Source organism: Tiliqua scincoides, chromosome 2 (genome assembly GCF_035046505.1).
Source record: "Tiliqua scincoides isolate rTilSci1 chromosome 2, rTilSci1.hap2, whole genome shotgun sequence".
In the NCBI taxonomy this organism is placed as follows: domain Eukaryota; kingdom Metazoa; phylum Chordata; class Lepidosauria; order Squamata; family Scincidae; genus Tiliqua; species Tiliqua scincoides.
The window spans coordinates 263,667,944-263,695,167 of NC_089822.1; the positions used below are offsets into that span (position 1 = coordinate 263,667,944).

At 49.6% G+C, this 27,224-nt stretch overlaps 1 protein-coding gene across 1 annotated transcript; it reads right to left on the reverse strand.

Annotated features, from left to right (window-relative positions):
- Positions 1–465: 465 nt before the first annotated feature.
- Positions 466–26,978, reverse strand: LOC136639142 (zinc finger protein 845-like). Its single transcript, XM_066613155.1, has 13 exons — positions 26,919–26,978; positions 25,276–25,987; positions 24,534–24,675; positions 24,086–24,186; positions 22,431–22,554; positions 19,674–20,953; positions 12,015–12,256; positions 9,794–10,529; positions 7,605–7,746; positions 7,120–7,217; positions 5,663–5,786; positions 4,817–4,924; positions 466–3,037 (listed from the first exon to the last, which is right to left on the reverse strand). Exons 2-13 carry the CDS (start codon positions 25,897–25,899, stop codon positions 1,419–1,421), a joined length of 5,340 nt encoding a protein of 1,779 aa, XP_066469252.1. The 5' UTR covers positions 25,900–25,987; positions 26,919–26,978; the 3' UTR covers positions 466–1,418.
- Between the last annotated feature and the right edge of the window lie 246 nt (positions 26,979–27,224).

A 27,224-nucleotide genomic window follows, 5' to 3' on the forward strand; every position in this document is an offset into this window, starting at 1 on the left:
GTTATGTGAGAGTGTAAAGAGCATCTCCCTATCCACTCTGTCCATCCCCTGCATAATTTTGTATGTCTCAATCATGTCCCCCCTCAGGCGTCTCTTTTCTAGGCTGAAGAGGCCCAAATGCCCTAGCCTTTCCTCATAAGGAAGGTGCCCCAGCCCAGGAATCATCTTAGTCGCTCTCTTTTGCACCTTTTCCTTTGTTATCTTAATAACAATAATAATAATAATGCCTTAATAATAATAATTATTAATAATTAATAATTATGCCTTAATAATAATGCCTTTGTTACCTTAATGACCAAGGATCCCATATTCTACTTTGGCAGATCTAGTTGCATTTTTCCTGCCCTTTCTTGATTTAGACTGTGGCATAATAAGAACAGGCTATTCAACCCTCCCATTGAGATGCCCTGCCCAAACCCTGCCCAAATCAGAGAATTGGTTTTGTTTTCTTTTTTAATGCTTCAGAAACACAAACAGTAGCACAGACCAGTTCATGTCATGCCAGCTTGCACATATTTCTTTCATGCCTGGCCTAGGATGCAATAAATTGTTGCAAGCACCAATGAGGTTTAGCCTCTCCTTTTGTGCCTTCCCTGCCTACAGAATCTGAGGGGAAGAGTGGAGGTAGGGTCTGGGAATTTAGACTCTTGACTTGTTCCATAAAGTGGCACTTTGAGAGAAATCACTGCAGACGATAAGACTATCACAGCTTTCAGTTCCTTTCATGGGTGCTCCCATGTCTGACCCAAGCTCTCCTCATAGTTGAGACCAGGGCCAGCTTTAAGCCAATTGGGCCAACTGCTTCCAATTAGACCCATGCCTAAGGGTCCCCCATGCTAGGGCTAACTGATCTAATTCTCTCGTCACTGCAAAAGGCAGAGGGCTCTGTCCATGCTAAGATCCCTGCTATTCTTCCACCTCCCTTCTTGCTGGGTGAGTCAGTCAATTTATTAATCAGTCAATTTGGGTTTCCACCTGCTTGATTCAGACTGACAGGTAAACTTGTATCAATTCTACAAGACAAAACAACAGGCACACAATATGGAAGACACAACAATATGCATAGCTATTCTACAGCTGCCAGTCACAGGGTGGGGCATGGAGCTCTGTAGGGCCCTGAGGACTTTACCTACCCTGGGTCATGTTACCAAACAGTGACCACCATTTATCAGCCAATCAGTGCACAGTCACGCTGCACGTGCCCAAGAAAGTTCAAACTCCTTCCCTGTAACCCTGCTTCAAATAAGTGCAGCATAAGCCTACCAAGCTGTTACAAACAAGGCAAAATACAATGCAGAAATCACCATAGTTTGAAATTACATTGCACCTTCATTCTATTAACTGTTAATTCTATATGGGTTCTCTGGTGGTGAGTCCTATATGGGTTCTTTGGTAGCTAATCAGTGTTTGTTTCTCATTTAAGCTTTCCCGGCGCATAGGACACCTGTAAGATTTTTCTCAGCATGAGTTTTTTGATGTCTTAATAAATCTGATCTCTGGCAGAAGCTTTTTCCACAGTCAGGGCATTGGTGAGGTTTCTGTCCTGTGTGGAACTTCTGATGGGTTAAGAAATATGATCTCCGAGAGAAGCTTTTTCCACACTCCTGACACTGGTGTGGCTTATTTCCTGTGTGGATCATCTGATGGGCCAACAAATAGGATCTCCGAGAGAAGCTCTTCCCACAGTTGGGACATTTGTGAGGTTTCTGTCCTGTGTGCATCATATGATGGGTTAACAACTTTGATCTCTGAGAGAAGCTTCTACCACACTCAGGACACTGATGTGGTTTATTTCCTGTGTGCATCATCTCATGTCTTAATAGATCTGATCTCCGAAAGAAGCTTTTTCCACAGCTGGGACATTTGTGAGGTTTCTCTCCACTGTGGATCATTTGATGGATTAACAACTGTGATTTCCAACAGAAATTTTTTCCACACTCAGGACATTGGTATGGTTTCTCTCCTGTGTGGATCATCTGATGGGACAACAAATACGATCTCCGAGAGAAGCTTTTCCCACAGTTGGGACACCTGTGAGGTTTTACTCCAGTGTGAATGTTCTGATGTCTTGATAAATAAGATCTCCGAGAAAAGCTTTTTCCACAAGTGTGGCATTTGTAAGGTTTCTCTCCTTTATGGATCATTTGATGGGTTAACATGCTTGATCTGTGAGCAAAGCCTTTTCCACAGGTGGGACACTTGTGATGCTTCTCTCCAGTGTGAGTGTTCTGATGGATGATCAGAGTGGATCTCTGAGAGAAAGTCTTTCCACACACAGAACACAGGTGTGGTTTCTTTCCTGTGTGGATCATCTGATGGGTTACTAAAGCCGATCTCTGAGAGAAGCTTTTTCCACAGTGGGGGCATCTGTGAGGTTTCTCTCCTGTGTGGATCATCAGATGGGTTAACAAAGTTGATTTATAAGAGAAATTTTTTCCACACTCGGAACACTGATGTGGTTCCTTCCCAGTGTGGATCATCTTATGTCTTAATAAATCGGCATGCCGAGAAAAACTTTTTCCGCAACTAGAGCATCTGTAAATCTTTTCTGCAGTATGAACTACCTGGTGTTTCGGAAATGATTTAGAACGGAGAGCCTCCCCAAACTCTGGACAATCGAGATTCTTCTCTTCCATGTAGCTGCTGTGATGCTTATCAAGCTTTGATTTCAGCTGGGTCTCTTCCCCCAATGGGGGGCTGCCACTGCAATCATCAACAATGTGTTCAAAAACAAGCCCTAACGTAGGGTGGTACCATCCGCCATACTTGAAAAACGATGCCTTTTCCCCCTCTACATCCAATGGGATGGAATTGCTGCAGGCAGCTCCAAGACCTTCTGTGATCTCACTGGATTCCTTGCATCCTGTATGCAGCTGCATTCCCTGCCACTGGTTGGCCTCGCATCTTTCCTCCTTCACCTCAGCTGACACCAGTACCTTTTCTTGGGTTCTCCCTTGTCCTCTCCTGAGTGTTTCCACTGGCTCATTTCCTCCAAGCTGAGAATTCTTCATCATGAGTTGAGTCCTCTTCCCATCATCTGAAAGGACAGAGGGAAGAAGTTTGTCTATGTTCTGGTGACCTCTTTTCAAGCTACCTACAGCATCCTCCTCCCCATCTTTCTCCTTCTGCCCATCTCCCTTTCTAGGTTCCAACCCCATTCTTATCCAGGAATGTGAACACTGTGCTAAAAGATGAAAGCCAAATTTCTCTATACAGATAACACCAATTCTGCTTCTTTCTGGACTCCTGGCGCTTACCCAACTCAGGAAATATGGGTATTTGGCATCATGGGTTATATTTCTGGTACTCAGCAGAAGGAAGAATGATGCAAGGCAGTGAAAATTTTCCTTGGACTAATTTAGTTCTTATTTAGCCCTGCCTGACCCCACACCTATGAAGGTGTTTCAAGTTGATCCTGTGGTTCTTTAAGGCTACATATTACTGTCTTTTTATTTGGGTTAATCCATCCCTCTCCCAATCCATCTTGCAGCCTTTAACATAAGAACATAAGAACATAAGAACAGCCCCACTGGATCAGGCCATAGGCCCATCTAGTCCAGCTTCCTGTATCTCACAGCGGCCCACCAAATGCCCCAGGGAGCACACCAGATAACAAGAGACCTCGTCCTGGTGCTCTCCCCTACATCTGGCATTCTGACTTAACCCATTCCTAAAATCAGGAGGTTGCGCATACACATCATGGCTTGTACCCCATAATGGATTTTTCCTCCAGAAACTCGTCCAATCCCCTTTTAAAGGCGTCTAGGCTAGACGCCAGCACCACATCCTGTGGCAAGGAGTTCCACAGACTGACCACGCGCTGAGTAAAGAAATATTTTCTTTTGTCTGTCCTAACCCGCCCAACACTCAATTTTAGTGGATGTCCCCTGGTTCTGGTATTATGTGAGAGTGTAAAGAGCATCTCCCTATCCACTCTGTCCATCCCCTGCATAATTTTGTATGTCTCAATCATGTCCCCCCTCAAGCGTCTCTTTTCTAGGCTGAAGAGGCCCAAACGCCGTAGCCTTTCCTCATAAGGAAGGTGCCCCAGCCCCGTAATCATCTTAGTTGCTCTCTTTTGCACCTTTTCCATTTCCACTATGTCTTTTTTGAGATGCGGCGACCAGAACTGGACACAATACTCCAGGTGTGGCCTTACCATCGATTTGTACAACGGCATTATAATATTAGCCGTTTTGTTCTCAATACCCTTCCTAATGATCCCAAGCATAGAATTGGCCTTCTTCACTGCCGCCGCACATTGGGTCGACACTTTCATCGACCTGTCCACCACCACCCCAAGATCTCTCTCCTGATCTGTCACAGACAGCTCAGAACCCATCAGCCTATATCTAAAGTTTTGATTTTTTGCCCCAATGTGCATGACTTTACACTTACTGACATTGAAGCGCATCTGCACTGACAATGAAGCGCATCTGCTTCAATCAAAGCAGATTGAAAGCAGATTCAATCTGCTTTCAATCAAATGTGCAAATTTAGGCACTTCACAAACAGATTTGTCTAAGGAGACATTCAACCAATTTTTTTATTGTTTTTACTACTGCACTACTACTATAAAGAGACAAAGCAACCCCACTAACAACTTCTGCACGGTTTCTCTAGGTAAGCAGAAATACAGAGATAAAAAGAAAGAAGACGCTCTTGGCTTTTTCAACATAACTGAATCAGTTCCTACCGGCTATAAGGGAATCTGTGCAATGTACTTCTGGGAGAGAAATACAGGAGGAGCCTGAAGGAACCCAGGAATCCTCACCTGTTGCAAGGAGCAACTGAGAATTCCTCTCCAACTCCTTACCTGACTCCTGGCCTGAGGGTCTCAGATTTTGCACAGGATCTGGGAGGAACACCTCTTCTTTTTTCACTGAATTGGGGGCAAGGCCAAGTTGGGGTCCCAAAGATCCCTCTTGAGAATAGAGAAACAGAGAAAAATTTATTTCTCATGAATTTCAATATACGAATAAGTACAATCCATGAATTCTTACTACTGTGTTTTCCATTCTTTTTCCTATTTCACAATAAATCTGTAAGATGTAAAGGAAAACATATCCTACATTGGACAGACTGACATCTTGTATACACTGAAGCTTCACCATGGCTTGGTAGATATTTTAGTCATTGCAATGGTTATATTCGGGGAATGTGTCAAAAACAAATTTTTGTCTTGCTTTGTATCTTATAAGCCAGGGGACTCCAAACCTTGGCCCAGGGCCAGATGCGGCCCACGGCAAGCCTCTACTCATCCCCTGGCCAGCCTCTGGTTCCCTGCAAGCCTCTGGCACAGTTGACCAAACACGAGTGTGCTTGTGGGGTGAGGGAATGGGTGAAGATTTAAGTGTGTGCTTTATTTCGGAGGTGTGTGTTGGTGCTTGGAGAAATCCTGGAAATTTGAGCCCATTCATTCATTTATTCATTCATCGTAATTTCTATCTCTAATGTATTTACTTAAATTTTATATTAAAATTTTTTTTCCTGCCCTCGACACTGCCAGATATTTGATGTGGCCCTTTAGCCAAAAGGTTTAGAGACGCCTGATACAAGCATATAAATTTAGTATGCAGAAGAGGTTTGATGTATGCAACTCATAAGAATGAAATGTGGAGTTTTACTGCATTTACTGGAGCCAGTCAGAGTAGGTCCATACCCAGGGAATCCACATTTTCACCATCCTCCTGAAGAACTTTCCAGAATGTGGTCTGTTGGCTTGACTGCATCGGAGTTCTCTCAACCATGTGCAAAGGCAGCCCCATCTTCCTCGGGTTCATCACCTACAGGAAAAAGGCAAACATCCATGCCCTCACTTCAAATTCTGCTGCACAAAGATCAATTCGTAGATATGAGATCATGCCCTTTTAACTCCAACATCGTGAGCTGTGGGAAGAGGACTCCCACCAGTGCTTGCTGTATCACATCTGTGATGCAGCAGTGACAGCAAAGGAAAGGCTGGCCTTGCTTTGTGCAAGGCCTTTGTGCAAGGCCTTCATTCATTCGTATAAGCTCCATCTCTAATACATTCATTTATGTAAATTTATTCAAATTTGAAATGTAAATTAATTCTTTTTCCCCCGGCCCCCAACACAGTGTCAGAGAGATGATGTGGCCCTCCTGCCAAAAAGTTTGGACACCCCTGGTTTAGACATTTGAGGCCCAATCCTATCCAACTTCCCAGCGCCGGTGCAGCTGCAGTGTATCTCTAAGACAAGGGAGCAAACATTCCCTTACCTCAAGGAGGCCTCTGTAACTACCCTTCCATCACAGGATGCAGTACATTCCCCATTGGCACAGCTACACCAGGGCTGGAAAGTTGGATAGAATTTGGCCCTAAAGCACTTTATGGCTTGGGACCAGCGCATTTGACATACTGCCTCCTTCCGTATAATCTGGCCCGTCCTCTTTGGTCATTTGAGAGGGACCTTTTGGAAGGGCTGCCATTGAGCGTCATGGATGGTGTCAGAAATAGGGCTTTCTTGACGGTGGCACCTGTTCTTTGGAATTCCCTTTCCTTTGGGTTGAGAACCATTCTTTCTTTGGGAGCCTTCTAGTGGGGCCTGAAGACAAGATATAACTTGAACAAATAAATATATGAAAAAGGTGGAAATGTATATTAGAATTTGGTGGCTTCTCAAGTGCATGGAAGACAGAGGACTTATTTTCCTACTGAGATGATAAGCTGGAGGAGGGGGCTACTGTCTACACATGTGCATTAACACCTGTGCATGGATTCACCAGGAACAAGATCCATTTGCCACCTCCCTGGAGAGACAAAGATTTCCCAGGGGGAGCATCCATAAAACTCAGAGCTGTCCCCAGAGCCAGCCAAAGACCTCCTGTCATCCGAAGCAGTATGGCAAATGCTGTTCCTTCATCACTGGTCATGTGCCAGAATTTGCCCTTCCCAATGCCCAGAGTGGAAAAAAGGCCAAGGAGCAGAAGAGGCCCAAAATGCCATAAAACCAAGTGGACGGATGTAGGTGCGTGCCATACCTGAGACAAACACCACAGTTGGCCCCATAATGGACTGGCCCTGGTTATCTCTGACACAAGAACATTGGTTACCATCTGGTTTGTGTGTCTGCCCCAGCCAGCCCTGCACAAACCAACCTGCTCCACTTGGATGCCAAGAGCCTTGTTCAGTTCAGTTTCAGCCAAGACCTGACTTCCTGGGGGAAGCAACAAAGATGGACGTGCGATTCCACTGCCTGTAAGGGAAAGAAGGGACATTTTACAGAGAAGGAGGACTGTTCCATCCTTAGAGGTGGCCAGAGGCAAAACAGGGCCACTTTCTGTCTCAAGGACACCTGGGTACAAAGCAGGAGCTGGGTTCAGCAAATCAAGTTGCCCCTGCTCAAATTCCCCCTACCACTGGAGATTACTAGACCTGGCAAGTGAAGGGTGAGCAGAAGGGCAGTCCTTAAGCAGAAGAGGGAAGTCTGACGGATGCCTTCTTGCCCTCTGCATCACCACTTGCAACCACCCAAACTCCCCCTTCCACGTGGCTGCTAAAGGTACAAGTGGACTGTTGACCTTCCTTTACGTTCCGTTACCCTCATCGTGACAGCACTTAGGGTTACGTGTTGAACGCTTACCTGGCACAGCAACCTCTTCATCAACGTTCTGCTGGGTGTCTCTGAATCTCTCTGCTTGTTCTGTGGAGACCTCCTCCTGCACCATGTCCAAGGGCTCCTCCTTTATATCCAGGGAACCCACAGCCCACTCCTGCAAAGGCTCCTGAAGCAGCGAAGAGACTCTCATTCAGAACACTGTGACGACGGACAAGAGACACATCCTGCTCCCATACACCCTATTCCCTTAGCTGCAGAGTTCCAGAAGTGGTTTCTGACAAATAAGAGTAGGGTGAGGCTGAGCCAACAATGTAACTGACAGCCCAACCCTATGTATGTCTCCTCAGAACTAAATCCCATTCTAAGCTATGGGACTTACTCCCAGGTTGGTGCAGATAGGACTGCAACAAGAGAGTGTTGAAAAGATTCTCAGATTCTTTTCACTGACGCAATGCCAAACAGTCAAAGACCTTTTAAAAGCGTTTGGAGGCTTTTATTACAACAATAGTAAGTGACACAAGCCAATTGATTCAGTTTGGATACAAATGTTCACCCTTCGTTTCCCATCTTGTTTCTCAAAGAACCACACCCAGAAAATCACATTAAATAAAGTGAGATAAACAAGTTACCCATGTGACACTGTATGACACTTCCACCTCCTTATTGGGCATATTATGACAGGTTTGGTGCATGGTCCCAGCTTTAATTTGGAGGTCAGTTTGCCCTGCATCTCAAAGTGTTCTTGGCCCACAACTCTGGTTACACAAGATCCTGGAATTCTCCCTTTGGGAAAGTTATGATCTACATGTTCTGCCAACCATGATCTCTTTAGGTCACTTTGACATAACTCTCCTATCCTGTTTTTAAGGGTCATTTAACAGTCATTCTCTTGGCTCCAATTTCACTTATTTTTCTCAAAAGAGAAGATAAGTTCACCCTCTAAAATCTCTATCAAGAGAACCAAGTAAGGTGACCAAGTTTTTTTCTCCATCACAATTCCTCGGCCATTAAGACCGACAGGGCAGCCTCAATACTCACTCTATCTTGCTATTTACGTTTGAGGGGAAAGCAGTGCCTGCGGAATTTCCTCCCTGTTGTACTTCAAGGCACAGGCACTCTGCCAGCCATTAGAAATAACGTAAACATCCCCTGTAGGATCATTTTGAGTCTAAAGTGCAACTTGAGGCATAACTACTCTAGAGTAAGACCTACTGAGTTCAATAGGACTTACTCCCAGGTAACCGTGGCTAGACGAAAGCCTCAGTTAGATGTGTTTTGAGGAGTTCATGCTGTGGAAGGTTATGGCAGAATGGCACACAGTATAAGTAGTATCAAAGTATCTTTGGAATTATTAACAAAAATGTTTATAATTTTTTAGTTTTGAGTATCAATATAGTTATTCTTGGATCTGAGCGTCTTCTCTTGCTTCTTTTACAGAAAGTGTGTGTGTGTGTGTGTGTGTGTGTGTGTGTGTGTGTGTTTCCATGAATTAGACTCCACTGCAGATAAGAAGGACCCTTCCGATCCCTGGTGAATGGGGAAAAAATCTCTTTAAAATCCCCATTTTAAAAACAGTTTTTTAGGGAGTCAGAGTATGAGAACTGCTACTTTGCAGCTTGCTCCAAAAGTGAGCCCCTTGCCTCCCCTGGCTCACTGAACAATGGAATCAGAAGTGATTAATCACTAGCCACAAGCCAGTGCTAAGAGAGGGAGACACTTTTCCCAGAGCAAAAACAGCCGTTCTAATTAACTGAATGGCATTTTGTTTTGTATTAACTGTTTTTATTTAACATGGTTTTTAGTATCTGCGGGGAGTCCCAGAACAAACCCCAGCAGATACCGAGGTCCCACCTGTACAAGCAACACATTGTTGCTTTGAATTTGAATCTAACAGAAAATATAAATACTTTTTAATCTACGCCATCAACATGAGATAACTGGAAGTGTACAAAAACAGCTACTGTGGATGGCTGCATCGCATGTAGAATTTCCTCCACTGACAGATTCACTAAAGTGTAAGCCTGAGCAGCTTTCAGAGATGCTTTAATGTGAAACAGAGGTCCGTGGGTGGAGGTAGCATTGTCCGGAGGTTTTGGCATTTCCTACCCAAAATTAATCATCTCCAGTTTTAGCTGAAGACTGGTGGGTGGTTTCAACCCAGTCCACATTCTGTATCTGGTTAGCGATATTGGAATTCAGTATTAAGACCTCACCTGCCATGTCCCCTTGTTGGCCTCCCTCCGGCTCACCAGGAAGTCCTCCAGCAGGGCCACAGCCTGGGCACAGCTGTCTGGCCCTCCTGCCCAGATCTGGTGCTGGACATCCAGTGGCAGGCTGGCCATGAACTGCTCCAGGACCAGCAGCTCCAGGATCTGCTCCTTCGTGTGCCTCTCCGGCTTCAGCCACTGGCAGCAAAGCTCCTGCAGCTGGCTGTACATCTTTCGTGGGTCTCCCATTTCCTGACAGCAGAACTGCCGGAAATGTTGGCGCTGCCTCTCCCTTCTCAGGGCCTCGCCTCTCAAGATGGCAGCCTTCACTTTCCCATAGTCCTCCTTGTCTCTGGCAGCCAGGAGGCTAAAGGCCTGTTGGGCCTCTCCACTCAGGGCAGGCAGGAGCCGAGCCACCCACTCTCCTCTAGGCCACCAACAGGCTGCAGCCACTTGCTCAAAGGAGGCCAGGAAGGCCGTGGCATCATCCCAGGGTGTGGCCTCTGACAGATGGGGGCTCCCCCATGCTGAGTGCAAAGTCTGTGGTGTCTTTAGGAACTCCTGCCCTTGGGCTTTCCAGTGCTGCTGCCTCCCCCTGCCTGGCTCCTCTTGGCCCTCCTGTGGCTCCATCACAGATTCAGGCTGATCTCTGCCTGGGGCTTTTCTTGCTCCTCTGGATCCTGCTTCTAGACCTTCACATGTTTGCTCATTCACCGCTTTACTCCTGGCTCCACTCCTGCAGCTTTAGAAACAAATATGGGGGAGTTAGATGAGGCAAAAGAAAATAAGATTTTACCCTGTGGGCAAGTAATCTGTGGAACCCCTTGCCACAGGATGCGGCAGTGGTATCTGGCCTAGATGCTAGATGTCTGCAGGAAATGTCCATTGCAAGTTAAAAGCCAGGATGGGTATATTTAACCTGGTTTTTGAAGGTTGTCTCAGAATACCAGATGCAAGAGAGTGGTAGCAGGATGCAGGTATCTTGTGGTGTTGTCGTATATGCTACCTGAGGCATCTGGTAGTGAGATACAGGAATCTGGACTAGATGGGGCTTTGGCCTGATCCAGTGGGGCTCATCTTATGTACAGGTGACAAGGAAGGGGACTAGGGGGCAGGTCTCTTGTTTTGTGTGCTCCCTGAGGCACCTGGTGGGCCACTGTGTGATATACAGGAAGCTGGACTAGATGGGCCTTGGGCCTGATCCAGTGGGGCTCATCTTATGTACAGGTGACAAGGAAGGGGACTAGGGGGCAGGTCTCTTGTTTTGTGTGCTCCCTGAGGCACCTGGTGGCCCACTGTGTGATATACAGGAAGCTGGACTAGATGGGCCTTGGGCCTGATCCAGTGGGGCTCTTACGTTCAACTGACAAGGGAGGGCACCAGGATGCAGGTTTCCTGTTGTCTGGTGTGCTCCCTGAGGCACCTGGTGGGCCACTGTGAGGTACAGGAGGCTGGAGCGGATGGTCTTGGGCCTGATGCAGTGGGGCTCATCTTATGTTCTTATGAGTGGGGATGACCTTCTGGAGCAGTTCCTTGAAGCAAGCACCCTTTTCTCCAATCCCTGACTCTGCCTGAAGGAGGGAGGAGGAAGGGTCCGATTTCTGCCACCTGGTTGCACTTAGTGCACCCCCAGAGGAGGGCTTTGGGTGGGGGAGTTTTATTGACCTGGTGGCAAAAGGGCTGCAGGTGTCCAGGTGTCCCTGAGCCAGAGACACACACAGTGGAGGTCCAGCAAAGGTGCCTGAGTCTGGGGCAGCCTTGTGGGGTGGGGAGCAGGGAAGCTGCACATCAGTGTTTTGGCTACTGAGCAAGTGCACCGGTGGAATTCCTGCCTGCCACACAGGAGCCTGCCAGAAAATGGGGAGGGGGCAGCCTAGTTCCCCCGAGTTGGGGGGGTTGTCTGATCCTCAGCCAGCTGCAAGCTCCTGTCTTTGGACACTCTCAAGCCTCCAGCGCCTCCTCTGCCAGCCACCCTGGGGGGGCACAGACACCCCCGCGCTGGGTCTCTCGGGGAGTATGAGCCCGATCCTGTGTCTACTCAGAAGCAAGTCCCCTTACAGTCAGTGGGTCTTACTCCCAGGAAAGCATGGAGGACACTGGAGCCTGCGGAGACCTCTCCCTCCGCCTCCCTGCCCGGGATGGCGCCGAGCCCCCCGCAGGATCCCCACCGCCCGGGGGCTCAGCCGCGGGAGTCGCACTCCCGGGCTCCGCTCCTGCGGGGACTCACCGGGCTGCAGCCCTCCCGTCTCCGGCCAGGCAGCGCCGCTCAGCCTCCGTCCCCCCCGCCCGTCCCCAGCAGCTCCAGCCCCGGCGGAGGGAGGGAGGGAGGGAGGGAGGGAGGGAGAGCCCGGCTCCTGGGGCGGCTGCGGCTGGAGAGCTGCCCGTCCGAGGGCCCTGCAGTGCAGTCCCCTCCCCCGGAAGGCAGGAAACAAAGCCTCCTCTGCTGGGGACTCCTCCAGGGGCCTGCGCCTTTAAGGACGGCAGGCACTTTAGTCACGTGCAGGGGCGAGCCGGGATTGGCTGCTCCCCGGTCACGTGCGGGGGTCTCGTCAGGAAGCGGGTGGTGGCCCTGGCGGCACCCGCTTCCTCTTCCGGGGCTGGGACTTCCGGGATGTGCCTGCCCCTTTAAGGGTTGCATAGAGGAGGGAATGTGACAGGGCGGCTTTTTAACCCCCTGCATGCCGAGCTGCACCTGCCCTGATTCCCCCTCTGGGCAGTGGCTGCAGGGAGAGGCCTCTGGCTGTCCCCTGGAGCTGGCCCTTCCCAGAGGAGTTGCTGGGCCCCCAGCCGCCTCTGAGCTGCCCTGGACACTGCAGCCCTCCACCACCTCGCCTGGGCTGCTAAGGCCTCAGTCCAGGGGTTCCCAAACTCTGGGTCAGGAGAGGCCCACTGGTGGGTTGCATCCTGCTTTCTGGTGGGTCCCCAAAGGGCGAAGGCAGATCAGATAACCAAGTGCCTCAAGGCCCGACACCATTCAGAAATCAGATGCTATACCTGCCCCTTACCCTGCAAAGAGCTCGGCTCCTGCAGTCTGCAAGGTAGCTGCTGGTTGCCCCGCACAGAGCTCGGCTCCTGCAGTTTGTGTAAATAAAGGCAGATAAATATCTAAGGGTCATTTCATGTTGTTATTATTACTTATAAATAAATGAAAGTATTTCTTTCTACATCTCCTTTTGTAAGTCTGATAAATCTATGTGGGTCCCAACAGAGTGTCATTTCAAAAAGTGGGTCCAGCTAGAATGTTTGGGAAGCACTGTCTGAAGTGCAATTTTTCAGTGCCAGTGCAACCATGCCAATGGGGCGTTCACTGCATCCTGCGATGGGGGGGCAGTCACAGATGCTCCCTCAAAATATGGGAGCATTTGTTCCCTTACCTCGGGGCTGCATTGCGGTTGCACCGGTGCTGGAAAGTAGGAAACAAATGTTCCCATACCTTGAGAAGGCCTCTGTGACTGTCTCCCCAACGCAGGATGCAGTGAATACCCCATTGGCACAGCAGCACTGGAAAATTGGATAGGATTGGGCCCTGAGTCAGGAGGGGCCCTTCAGGCAGCCCTCTCTGCCCAAGGTCTTCTGCTATGAAGACCGATGCAAAAAATTAATTTCTCTGCCATCTCCAAGTCCTCTTTTATTTCCCCTTTTCCTGCCTCACTGTCCAGTGGGCCAACCGTTTCTCTGGCAGGTTTCCTGCTTCTTACGTATTTGAAGAACCTGTGAAACAGACTGAGAAAAAGCATCTGAAATGCGCACTGTTCACACAGATGCTCCCTGAGATTCACACATACCCATATTGCCAACACTAATCTATTCCACCTATCACCAAAAAGAGAGACATAAGGCAATGAATGGGATGGAATGGAATGGTTCACACTTAAGGTTGGGGAATTGTGCAGAGTGCGGAAAAGAGGCTTCGGAAGCCTCTGGTTTCTGCCGAGGGACTGCTCAGTTGATAAAGAAGGGCAGAGAATCTGGCATTTCTGGAAAGAGAAAAGAAGGGAACATGAACCATCTTGCACCCCAGCCATGTCTAAAGTACCCTGCCAGTGTAGCCACAACACCAGAACACAGGATGCATCCTGCGCAGGGGTGGTCCCAGACGTAATCTAGAGGTGACATCTGTTCCTTTACATTGGACTGAGCCTCTGCTGCCATGATGGGCTTACTTGGATATGCATCAGTGATTTTGCTGAGACGAGTCTGGGGAGGGTGAAATGTGGCTGTTGGGGAAGGATATCAGTACTGCTGCCTTCCTGTACATGCTTCTGATGGGGATGCAGAGACTTCCGGTGTTCTCCCTCCCTCCCTCTGTAGCTGGCTGCACCAGCATGAAGGCATCCTGTTGTCTTGTGTGCTCCCTGAGGCATCTGGTGGGCCACTGTGAGATATAGGAAGCTGGACTAGATGGGCCTTGGGCCTGATCCAGCTGGGCTTATGATCCTATGAAAGGCAGTGACCCACATCCCTTCCCTTCTCTCGGTCCTTCCTTGTGCAGTCCCTTTGAACAAACCAAGATGGCAGGCACACTGTGATGGGAACCCCCCCCCCCAGTGCATTCCGCACTTCCTGGCGTTACGTGTTGGAAGGTTAACTTGACCATATCTCAGAGCAAGAGTAATTTGAAAAGTGTCATCCATGTTAGGTTATGTGAGGGTAACACCTGCAGATCTGGGTGGGAGAAAGCAAAGGATGTGGAGGTTTTTAGGCTCCATTAGGAAAGGGCAGCGAGTGGGAAGCTTCTCTTGGCATCCTTGTAACGCTTGTTGCTCCAGCCAAGAAAGTGACTCCAGAACCTGCTGGCCTTATTCTGGGGACTGTGCAACCTTTCAAAGCCTGTGCAAAAGAGGCTTTGGGACTTACTCGCAACTCAGTAATGGTCCTGCCTTATTAAAACTGAGTTCCTCATCCTGCACAGCCTCTTCTCACAGTCTTGCCCCGCAGCTCCTAAGACTGGCTCTGCTCATGCTTCTACCTCACAGGGCTGTTGTGAAGACATAAGAGTTAGGGACAAACAGGGTTGGTGGAAACGGGGGATGAGGCCCAAGAGCAGGGCCCAAGAGGGAAGCAAGATCGGCGGTCGGTCCCCAGTCTCATTATTTATTTGCTTGTTTTTTTGCAGTCACGGCACAAAAAAAGGTTGAGGACCACAACACTAGAGTCATCCAGCACTGTCATTCTCAGGAAAATGGAGACAGTGTAGGGGCCAAGAACATCTGCTGGGCAGTCCAAGGTTCAACTCATGCAAACTCCCCAGAAGAGAAAAACAATGTGTACCATTGTTTACACCAAAGATGCTCCCCAGCACATACACATACACACACCATGCCAAAAGGGGAGATAGGATATTGGTACTACCCTAGTCCACCCTTGGCACACATCTGTCCCTGTTCCGTTCTTTGACCTGTCCCTGTCCCTTCCTGCCTAGCTTACTGGTGCAGGGACTGTTCAGAAGGCATTATTTACAGTGGTGGTCCCTGTGCACACAATGCGGGGTTGCGCTTTCGAACTGCTGTAAAGGACATAGGATTCGGACATGCTTCTATTCCAGTTATCTAAAGCATCCCTCTTTGCTAGGAAGGATCTGATTAACAACCCCAAAAGGCTGCCCACCAAAGGCTAATGGAAAAAAAACCCTGGAATGACACATCTAAGGGTATACAAAATGTAAAGAATGCATAGGCTAGCAAAGGCTACATTGATACCCTGGGTTAAGGCAGCCATCATAGAAGCGCATTCTCTTCTCTTCAGTTCTCACTTTGCAGTGATTGTAACACAATTATATGCACAGACATTTTTACACCTGTAGGGAAGCTAAGCAGGGTCAGGCCTGGTTAGTACTTGGATGGGAGACCGCCTGGGAATACCGGGTGCTGTAGGCTTATACCATAGTCTTTCGAGGCTGAAGGTTGCCAACCAGCCAAGCAACCAGGGTCTCCACTTTTGCATGGGTTTTTTGTCTATTTGTCACACTGCCTACTAGCCATGCTTTTCCTTTTCAAAGAACAGTACTTGGTTAACATTATGTACATCACGGTGCACAGGAATGCCTCTTAATGGTGCCTCTTAATGACTAAGCTATAAGCATCCCAAACTTTGGAAAGTTCCAAAGTTCCAAACAACACAGTCCTGGAACGTGCTGGAATCCCTAGCATGTATTCACTGCTGAAACAGAGACGCCTGCGTTGGCTTGGTCATGTCGTGAGAATGGATGATGGCCGGATCCCAAAGGATCTCCTCTATGGAGAACTCGTGCAAGGAAAGCGCCCTACAGGTAGACCACAGCTGCGATACAAGGACATCTGCAAGAGGGATCTGAAGGCCTTAGGGATGGACCTCAACAAGTGGGAAACCCTGGCCTCTGAGCGGCCCGCTTGGAGGCAGGCTGTGCAGCATGGCCTTTCCCAGTTTGAAGAGACACTTGGCCAACAGTCTGAGGCTAAGAGGCAAAGAAGGAAGGCCCATAGCCAGGGAGACAGACCAGGGACAGACTGCACTTGCTCCCGGCGTGGAAGGGATTGTCACTCCCGAATTGGCCTTTTCAGCCACACTAGACGCTGTGCCAGAACCACCTTTCAGAGCGCGATACCAGAGTCTTTCGAGACTGAAGGTTGCCAATACAATATACAATAATATAAGCATCCCTTATTATGCTCCAGCAGACCTATTTTCATGTTTCCTGCTTGTGCTTTATTCAGGCAGTGGCATAATAAGAATAGGTTGTTCTTCTCTCCCATTGGGAGGCATTCTGCAGGGGAGGGAGTGGGGCAGGAAGGAGGTGGGACCATTGGAGCTTAGCTCCATTGGATCCAGAGCCTCTGTGTAGGGCTCGCTTGCTTTGAGTCTACGGTGACATTTGGGTCGCTGTCGAATCGAGCAGCCCCATTGTGGGGCTACTTGCTTTATCTGGGGGAAGGGGATGAAAGTCCCCTTCTCCTGAGGAGCCGGTGGCAGCTGCCTGGAGCATGCAGGATGTGATGGCACTGTGTTTGCGGCGCCACTGCACCCCCGTGTGCTGGGCAGCTCGGGATTGGGCTGCCTGATTCTTAACTTGTTCCATAAAGTTGCACTTTGGGAGAAAGCACCGCAGAGGAAAGACTACACAGGCCTACAAAATTGAGGGTCAGAAAAGTTTTTCCCAGACTTTATGGTGGTTTGATATGAATTTGGGGTGGCAATTCCAAAAATGGCATCCATTTTGCCCTATCACGTCTAGTTTTGGAGATACAGTAAAACCTCATTAGTGAATGGTTCAGGCAGCTTCCTCATGAGGAAGCCATGGTGTAGGCTTCCTCATAAGGAAGCTGATTGAACCATTCGCTAAAGAGGCTATGCCGTGTCTCCAAAGCTAGACATGACAGGGCAAAACGGATGCCATTTTTGGAATCGGCACCCCAAATATACCCAGGAATTGGTGTAACGTTGAAAGAAGCAAAATGTGTGTTGGCCTGCGCTATCAAGTCTTTCGGCTCCTTTCATGGGCGCTCCCATGTCTGACCCAAACTCTTCTCATAGTTGAGACCGGGGCCAGCTTTAAGTCAATTGCTCCCAACTGGGCCCCAGCCTAAGGACCCACCACCCTAGGGGTAATCTACTCTTACATGCAGTTTTATTTTCAAGTGTACTTAGATTCATTTGGTCAATTAAGGGCACAATCCTGACTGATCCTTGGGCCAGTCAAGTCCCTTGCACCAGCCCAGGAGGGTCACAAATGTGCCATAAAGCACATTTGCGCCTCCTCAAGAGTTGGCTAGGCTGGCGAGGGACGTGTGCCGCACCACAGAGGATGAATCCAGCCTCTGCACCGACTTGGGTAGGGAGGGTTGCGTCAGCTGAGCTCGCTAAAATAAGGGTCTAGGGAGGGCGGGGAGGAGGTGGGGCGGGAAGAGGCATTCCAGGACAGGGGGAGGGCAGGTGGAAGGCAGTCCACAGAGACATAAAGTCTATACTAAATTTTATTTGTAGCACAAAGATTCTACTAGAATTTGTAGCACAAAGATTGGCTGTGAACCTGGGTCCTTGCAAAAAATGTTTCCAATTGGGCCCTGCAGCTCTTATGCAGTTGAGGCTGCAATCCTAACCACACTTTCCTGAGAGTAAGCCCCATTGAATAAAATAGGACTTACTTCTGAGTAGACCTGGTTAGGATTGTGCCCTGCGACACATAATGGGTCTTACTTTTCTCAGAGTTCCCTGATTAGTGATAACCCCCTCTCTCCAAGAGACATTTCTCCCATTTTTAGGGAAATTGAATAATTTCTTTCCCATTCAGGACCTCTGATGGTGCAAATTGCACTCTCTGTCCAAAGCATTTCCTAGTCTGAGAACATTCATACAGTTCCTCTCTGGGTGAATTATCAGATTTCCTGTTTGTGCTACTCCACCAGTGAAGCTTTTCTTAACAGAGGAAACATACATGTAGTTTCTCCCTTGCATGAAGGTTCAGATATTTTTTTGAAGATGATCTACTATTTCCCACCCCTCAGCACATTCATATTATCTCTCTTCAACATGTGGTCCCCAATGTCTCTTTAGTGTTGCCCTATTTCCCACCCTTAGGACATTAAGGGCGCAGTCCTAACCCACTTTCCAACACCGACATAAGGGTAATGCAACTTTGAGTTAAGGGAACACACATTGCCATACCTTGAGGAGGCCTCCGTGACTACCCCCCAACTGCAGGATGCAGCACATGCCCCACTAGCACAGCTATGCCAGAGCTGGAAAATTGGTTGGGATTGCACCCTAACAAGGACATGATCACTGGTGTACCTGGGTGGGGAGTCATGGAAGGGCTAATGCCCCAGCGTGCTACATCTATGGGGGTGCCAACCAGCCCCCCTATTGCCATCTCTGCCACCACTGCCTTTGGCCATGCCCCCGGAGACCTTCTGAGGAGGACCAGGGAGGCTGCACACAGCCTCCACCGACTTCCGAAGGACCTTTAAAGGTCACTTATGGTTTTCGTTAGGAAACTGCAAGTGACGTTTAAAAGCCCTCCAGAGGCTACAGAAGGCCTGTGGAGGGCCAGAGGAGACTGTACGTACCCCAGACGCAATCGTAAGGGGTGCAACCGGTAGGAGGGACATGTTCCAGTCCTGGCCCCGGGTGGCACAGGAGCCTGGATCACAAGTGGGCATGATGCCTATGAGATACGTTTTTTCCATACTCCCTGCCATTCATTCTGGCCCCTGCTAAGAATTCTCCTCATTGATCATTGCTCTTGCCACAGCAAAAGGCAGAGGGATGAACTTTGCCCATGCTCTGATCACTGCCGTTCTTCCACCTCCTTTCTTGCTGGGTTTCCTCTCACTCCAACTGATTCAGGCTGACAGGTAAACTTGTTTCAATTCCATAAGACAAAACAATATGCAGGACTTGTTCATCTGAATCCTTTATTCTACAGCTGCCAGTCACAGTGTCGGGCACAGAGCTCCATAGGGCTCTGAGGACTTTTCCTATCCTAGGCCAAGTTAATGAACAGTGACCACCATTTATCAGCCAGTCAATACACAGTTACACAGCATGGAACCCATCAAAGTTCAAACTCCTTCCCTGTAACCCTACTTCAAATGAGTGCAGCATAAATCAACCAAGTTATTACAAACAAGGCAAAATATAATAGAGAAATTCGTTCATGTTTTAACTGTGTGTATTTTATATTGTCCATTGTCTCTATCTCCTGGAAATTGTTTTATGCCAATAAAGGTCTCAATCAATCAATCAATCAATCAATCAATCAATCAATCAATCAATCAATCAATAACAGAGAAATTAACATAGTTTGAAATAACATTGCACCTTCATTCTTTTAATCGCTGATATATTGTTAATTCTATATGGGTTCTTTGGTGGCTAATCAGTGCTGGTTTCCCATTTAAGCCTTTTGGACACATAGGACACCCATAAGATTTCTCTCAGCGTGAGTTTTTTGATGTCTTATTAAATCTGATCTCTGACAGAAGCTTTTTCCACATTCAGGGCATTGGTGAGGATTCTGTCCTGTGTGGAGCTTCTGATGGGTTAAGAAATATGATCTCCGAGAGAAGCTTTTTCCACACTCGGGACACTGGTGTGGTTTCTCTCCTGTGTGGATTATCTGATGGGCCAACAAATACGGTCTCCGAGAGAAGCTTTTCCCACAGTTGGGACACCTGTGAGGTTTTACTCCAGTATGAAGTTTCTGATGCCTTGATAAATACGATCTCCGAGAAAAGCTTTTTCCACAAGTGTGGCATTTGTAAGGCTTCTCTCCTTTATGGATCATTTGATGGGTTAACATGCTTGATCTGTGAGCAAAGCCTTTTCCACAGGTGGGACACTTGTGATGCTTCTCTCCAGTGTGAGTGTTCTGATGGATGATCAGAGTGGATCTCTGAGAGAAAGTCTTTCCACACACAGAACACTGGTGTGGTTTCTTTCCTGTGTGGACCATCTGATGGGTTACTAAAGCTGATCTCTGAGAGAAGCTTTTTCCACAGTGGGGGCATCTGTGAGGTTTCTCTCCTGTGTGGACCATCTGATGGGTTAACAAAGTTGATTTATAAGAGAAATTTTTTCCACACTCAGGACACTGATGTGGTTCCTTCCCAGTGTGGATCATCTTATGTCGTAATAAATCGGAACTCTGAGAAAAACATTTTCCGCAACTAGAGCATCTGTAAGTCTTTTCTACACTATGATTTAGCTGGTGTTTCGGAAATGACTTAGAATGGAGAGCCTCCCCAAACTCTGGGTCATCGTGATTCTTTTCTTCCATGTGGCTGCGGTGATGTTTACCAAGCTTTGATCTTGGCTGGATCTTTTCCCCCAATGGGGGGCTGTCACTGCATTCTTCTACAGTGTGTTCAAAAACAAGTCCTGTTCTCGAAGGTACCAGAAGATGGTACATTCTGTCATATTTGAAAAACGATGCCTTTCCCCCCTCTGAATCCACTGGGCTGGGATTGCTACAGGCAGCTCCAAGTCCTTGTGTGAGCTCATCAGATTCTTTGCATCCCATAAGGGGCTCCGTTCCCTGCTCTCTGCTGGCCTCGCATCTTTCCTCCTTCACCTCAGGTGTCACCAGCACCTTCTCTTGGGTTCTCCCTGGTCCCCTCCTGGGTGTTTCCACTGGATCACTTCCTCCAAGATGAGAATTGTTCACCTTGAGTTGAGTTCTCTTCCCATCACCTGAAAAGACAGAGAGAAAAAATTTGTCTACATTCTGGTGACCTCTTTTCAAGCTTCCTGCAACTTCCTCCTTCCCAGCTTTCCCCTTCTGCCCATTTCCCTTGGAGTGCACTGAAAACATGCAAGATCCCTTGAGGAGACAGGGTGTGGAGTCAACAATGGCACCTTGCTCTGAAAGATCTGGGAAACATGGGGTTAACACCTCTGCTAACTGAGTAAGAGGCACTTTTTCAAGTGGGTGCTCCTCTTTTTTTAGCAGGGGGAGAGTAACTGGCCCACCTCACCCCAGCAGTGTCTTTTCTAGTGGTTGTCTGCTGGTGTTGCATCTTTTTAGATTGTGAGCCCTTTGGGGACAGGGAGCCATTAGGTATTTGATTTTTCTCTGTAAACCGCTTTGCGAACTTTTTGTTGAAAAGCGGTATATAAATACTGTTAATAATAATAAGTTAATAATAACACAACGGTCTTAGAATGCAGTGAGTGTGCTATACAGTTGCAGCCACTTGAAGCCAACAGGGCCCTCAGGGATAAAAGCAGCACATGGAAGAGGGAGAGTTTTATAGGTAGTGGAAGGATGGAAGGTTGGAAGAAAGAAGGAGAGAGGACAAACTGACTGACTGGCGGATTGACTAACTAAGGGTGCAATCCTAACTGGCAGTTATGCCGGCATAGGAGTCCTGGGAGGAGGAAGCCTCTGTGGGAGGAAGCTGTGCCGGCACATCCAGATGTGCTGACACACGGAGGCTGGCAGAAGCCTCTGTGGCGGCTTCCTCCCTGCCACTTGTGCCAGGGCACCCGCACCGACACAAGTGCGAAGGCAGGCGTGGGGGGCGGGGCAGAGGTAGGAGGGGGGTGATTCTGGGTGGGGGGAGGGCAGGCAATGGGCGGGGCTGGGACGGGTGTGCAGGGAGCTAGGGGTGGGGCTGGGTCCCAGTGATTATAACGCATTCCAACCCCCGTCCCCGGGGAGAATGGAGCGGCTTCAAGCAGCTCCGCTCTCCTCGGACTTGCACCACCTCTGAGGTGACCCATTGGGGCCAGCAGCCCTAACCCAGGAGTAAGGGGAAGAGCTTCCCCTTGCCTCTGGCTGAGCCGCTGCTGGCCAGTAACCTGCATTGGATGCAGCATAAGCCTCCTGGCTTGCCTGCTCCAGCGCGGGTTTGGATTGCGCCCTAACTCACTGACTAGCAAAATGACTACCTGAACGCTGTACCTAGAAGAGCTGTACCTAGAAGAGTGGCTGCTTGGAGAACTGGGAGGAGGGACCCTGCAGCCTCCCAGAGAACCTACTAACTAATTACCTTCCCGTTGGGATTCAGTAGTAGTAGTACGCCGCTAGAGCTAGCTGTGCTTGAGCCAGGGGGACTAATTAGCGGAACATAAGTGGACATAAGTTCTCTAGACCCAGTTTGGAAAGGGATTTCGGCAAAACACGGCTTTACTGCGTTTACTGGAGCGGAGCAGAGCAGGTCCTTACCCAGGGAATCCACATTTTCACCACCCTCCTGAAGAACTTTCCAGAATATGGTCTGTTGGCTTGGCTGCACTGGAGTCTGCTCGACCACGTGCAAAGGCAGCCCCATCTTCTGCGAGTTCATCGCCTGCAGGAAAAAGGCAAGCATCCGTGCTCTCACTTCAAATTCTGTTGCACAAGGAATCGTATCATTCGTAGATATAAGATCCTGCCCTTTTAGCTCCAACATCCAAAAGTATCAAGACAGTCTTTTCTTTCACAAATGGAACTCAGCATGCGACAATAAATTAACCAAGGTACGCAAGGACAGGGGAGCCAGCCATTCGGTGTGTTATCGTTTTGCTGTATGTTGCATGGTCATAGGTAGCACGCATGCAGAATGCAGCGGCTGACATGGCTGCTGAAGCTGAATGGTCCTACTCCTGCCAGCCCCCCTGCTTTGGCAGTTGCAATGCTGGCCAGTTCGGTTCTGGGCTCAAGGCAAGATGTTGGTTTAGATATCTAAGGCTGCAATCCTAACCCGCGCTGGAGCAGGCAAGCCAAGAGGCTTGCGCTGCATCCAACAAGGGATTGCAGCGAGCAGCGGCTCAGCCATGGGCAAGGGGAAGCTCTTCTTACCCGTGGGTAAGGACTGCGCACCCCATGGGTCTCCTTGGACCTGCGCCACCTCCAGAGGTGGCGCAAGTCTGAGCAGAGCGGAGCAGCTTGAAGCCGCTCCACTCGCCCCAGGGACGGGGGTTGGGATCCAGCACAACCGCCCTCCCCCTGGGCCCGCTCTCCCCCCGCCCAGTAACGCCCCCTCCTGCCCCCTCCCCACGCCCCCCCCACACCTACCTTTGCTGCTCATGTCAGCACGCTCGCACCAACACAAGCAGCAGCGCAGGAGCCGTGGTGGAGGCTTCTGCCTCCATCCGTGTGTCGGCGCATCTGAATGCGCCAACGCGGCTCCCGCCTGAGGAGGCGCAAACGTGCTTTATGGCACGTTTGCGACCCTCCAGGGCCACCTATACCGGCATGACTGCCGGTTAGGATTGTGCCTGAAAGTGCTTTATGGCTTGGGACCAGCACCTCCTTCTGTATAATCTGACCTGTCTGCTTTGGTCATCTGAGAGGGCCTGAAAATAGCATATAAATCAAACAAAGAAAGAAATATTTGAAAAAGAAAAGTTGGAACTGTATATTAGAACCTAGGTCGCTTCTCAAGAGTTAAGTGCATGGAAGACTGAAGACAAAGATTCCAACTGTGGTGGTAAGATGCAGGAGGGGGCTAATGTCTACACATGTGCATTGGTCCTGGTGAATCCATGCACAAGATCCACTTGGCACCTCCCCAGAGAGATTTTCCAGGGAGAGCATCTGTAAAAATCAAAGCTGTCCCCAGGGCTGGCCAAAGATCTCCTGTCACCTGAGGCAGTGTGGCAAATGCTGTCCATTCATCACTGCTATTGTGCCAGACACTTCTCCTCTCACTCCCCAGAGTATAAAAAAGGCCAAGGAACAGATGAGGTCCAAAAGGTCATAAAGCCGAGTGGATGGATGTAGGTGCCATACCTGAGACAAACACCTCATTTGGCCCCATAATGGACAGGCCCTGGTTATCTCTGACACAAGAATGTTGGTTGCCACTTGGTTCATATGTCTGCCCTGCACAAACTAACCTGCTCCACTTGGACGCCAAGAGCCTTGTTCAGCTCAACTTGTTCAGCCATGTCCTGATCTTCTGGGGGAAGCAACAAAGTTGAACGTGCGATTCCAGTGCCTGTATGGGATGGAAGGGCCTTTTTACAGAGAAGGAAGATTGGTCATCCTTAGAAGTGGCAATAGGCAAACCTGGGCTGTCTTCTGTCTCTAGGACATTTGTGTTGGATGCAGTGAATCAAGTTGCCCCTGTTCAGATTCCCTAGGGATTATCCGACTGGGCAAGCTGGCTGAGCAGAATGGCTGTCCTTGGGCAGAAGAGGGAAGTCTGACGGATGCCTTCTTGCCCTCTGCATCACGACTTGCAACCGCCCAAACTCCCCCCTCCACATGGCTGCTAAAGATACAGGTCTTTACATTCCACACCCTCATCCTGACAGCACTTAAGGTCACTTGTTGAACCCTTACCTGGCACAGCGACCTCTCCATCAGTGTTCTGCTGGATGTCCCTGAATCTCTCTGTCTGTTCTTTGCAGATCCCCCCCTGCACCATGTCCAAGGGCTCCTCCTTTACATCCAGGGGACCCACAGCCCAGTCTTGCAATGGCTCCTGAAGCAGTGAAGAAAACCTCACTCAGAACACTGCGACTAGGGACAAGAGACACATCCTGCTCCCATACACCCTATTCCCTTAGTTGCAGAGTTCCAGTAGGTTGCAGAGTTCTCAGTAGGGTGAAGCTGAGCCAACAATGTAACTGACAGCCTGTGTCTGCCTCCTCAGAACTAAATCCCATTCTAAATGATGGGACTTGCTCCCAGATCAGTGTTCTGCGAAGGAGTCCATAGTCCAAAATGTCATGGCAGAATGGCACAGTAGGATCAAAGCATCTTTGGAATCATTAACAAATGATTATAATTCAATTAATATTAATATAATTACTGATTATTGAGTATCAGTACAGTTGTTATCGGAACTGGGTGTCTTCTCTTGCTTTTTACTTCTACAGAAAGTAGGATGCAAAAATCAGGTCCATTGAAAAAATTCACTAAAGTGTAAGTCTGAACATTGTATCTAATGGTCAGTGGGAGGAGGAAGGATTGTCAGGAGGGTTTTAGCCTTTCCTACCCAAATTTACTTATCTGCAGCCTAGCTGGAGACTGACCAACTCCACATTCCTTATCTGGTTAGCAACCTTGGTATTGACCTCACCTGCCATGTCCCCGTCTCAGCCTCCGTCCGGCTCATCAGGAAATCCTCCAGCAGGGCCACAGCCTGGACACCACTGTCTGGCCCTCCTGCCCGGATCCAGCCCTGGACGTCCACCGGCAGGCTGGCCAGGAACTGCTCCAGGATCAGCAGCTCCAGGATCTGCTCCTTCGTGTGCCTCTCTGGCTTCAGCCACTGGCAGCAAAGCTCCTGCAGTTGCCTGTACATCCTTCGCGGGTCTCCCAGCTCCGGACAGCAGAACTGCCGGAAGTGCTGGCGCTGTGCCTCCCGCCTCAGGGCATCCCCTCTCAGGATGGCAGCCTTCACTTTCCCATAGTCCTCCTTGTCTCTGGCTGCCAGGAGGCTGAAGGCCTGCTGGGCTTCTCCACTCAGGGCGGGCAGGAGCCGAGCCACCCACTCTCCTCGGGGCCACCGACAGGCTGCAGCCACTTGCTCAAAGGAGGCCAGGAAGGCCTTGGCATCATCCCAGGGTGCAGCCTCTGATAGGTGGGGGGTCCCCCATGCCAAGTGTGGAGTGTGCAAGGAATTGAGGAACTCCTGCCATTGGGCCTCCCAGCGCTGCTGCCTCCCCCTGCCTGGCTCTTCTTGGCCCTCCTGTGGCTCCATCACAGATTTAGACTGAACTTTGCCTGGGGCTCTTCTGGACCTTCAGGTTTCCTCTTTCATGGTTTTGCTCACAGCTCCATTCCTGCAACTACAGAAAGAGAGGCTGGAGTTGGTCTTCTGGAACAGCTGATTTAGACAGAATTATTATTATTATTATTATTATTATTATTATTATTATTATACCACTTTTCAATGGAAAGCTCACAAAGCGGTTTACAGAGAAAATCAAACAAACTCATGGCTCCCTGTCCCAAAGGGCTCACAATCTAGAAAGATGCAAAATATTTGCTCTCTAATCCTTGATCTTTCTGAAGGAGGGAGGAAGAAATGACCTAATTTCTGCCTGCTTTGTCCTCCCAAAAGGGAGGCTCAGGGCTGATGTGTCTGACCTGCTGGCAAAAGAGCTGCAAGTCCAGGCGGCCCAAAGCATCACCTGAAAGCCTTGGGAGCTGAAGGGGGATTTTCTTCTGGAAACTCACTGAAACTCAGCGGAGCATTTAAAACACAAAGGGGAGGAAAGGGGCATGTATTGGGGACAGACACCCCAGTGGGATCTCCAAGGGCTGGGGGAACAGGTGAAGTTTCACCAAGGGAGACCTGTTGAATTTCCGCCTGCCACGAAAAAGCACCAGCATCATGCCAGGAGAAGGTGGCAACCTGGGGGGTGTCTGAGGGGTCTGATCCTCAGCCCCAGTTGAGCTCCTGCTCGTGGGCTCATTCAGCACCACCAGGGACTGGGAAAGCCTCCAGCTCATCCTCTGCCCGCCTGGCCTGCCAGTCACACTGGGGGGGACGGGACGGACACGCAGCGCCCCCTTCGCAAGACCATCTGCATCAACCAGCCCTTTTCCTCTCCCTCCTGCTGAGCCCCGCCCGGGCTGGCACTGAGCCCCCCGCAGGATCCCTCCCGGGCAGCGTCCCCACCACCCGGAGCCGGCCGGGGGCTGCGCTGGGCTGGGCTGCGGGGGTCGCACTCCCGGGCTGGAGCCTCCGCGGGCTCCGCTACTGCAGGGACTCACCGGGGCGCAGCGATCCCGTCTCCGGCCAGGCGGCTCCGCTCAGCCTCCGTCCCTGCTGCGCCTCCCCTTCCTGCCGCCTCCTTCCCTTCCCCGCCCGTGCCCAGCAGCATCCCCGCCCCTGCTCCGCCCCGGACCCTCCACGCGCCTCCCGGCAGAGGGAGGGAGGGAGCAAGGCCCACTCCTGCCCTCCAGCCTCGCCCCCCCCCCGCTCCTGGGACCGGGATGCGGAGGCAGGCTGAGGTCCTGCCTCCCTCCATCCCTCCCCAGCCGCTCTTTCTTGGCCCCAAGAAGTCCTTTCTTGCTCGG

Coding starts and splice junctions, on each gene's coding strand:
- LOC136639142 (XM_066613155.1), bottom strand. CDS start 25,899: ATGGAGCCACAGGAGGGCCAAGAAGAGCCAGGCAGGGGGAGGCAGCAG. Junction 10,530..12,014: donor GACGGGAGGGCTGCAGCCCG/GTGAGTCCCCGC, acceptor TTGTTTCTAAAG/CTGCAGGAGTGGAGCCAGGA. Junction 5,787..7,119: donor TTGGCATCCAAGTGGAGCAG/GTTGGTTTGTGC, acceptor TTTTTCCTGTAG/GTGATGAACCCGAGGAAGAT.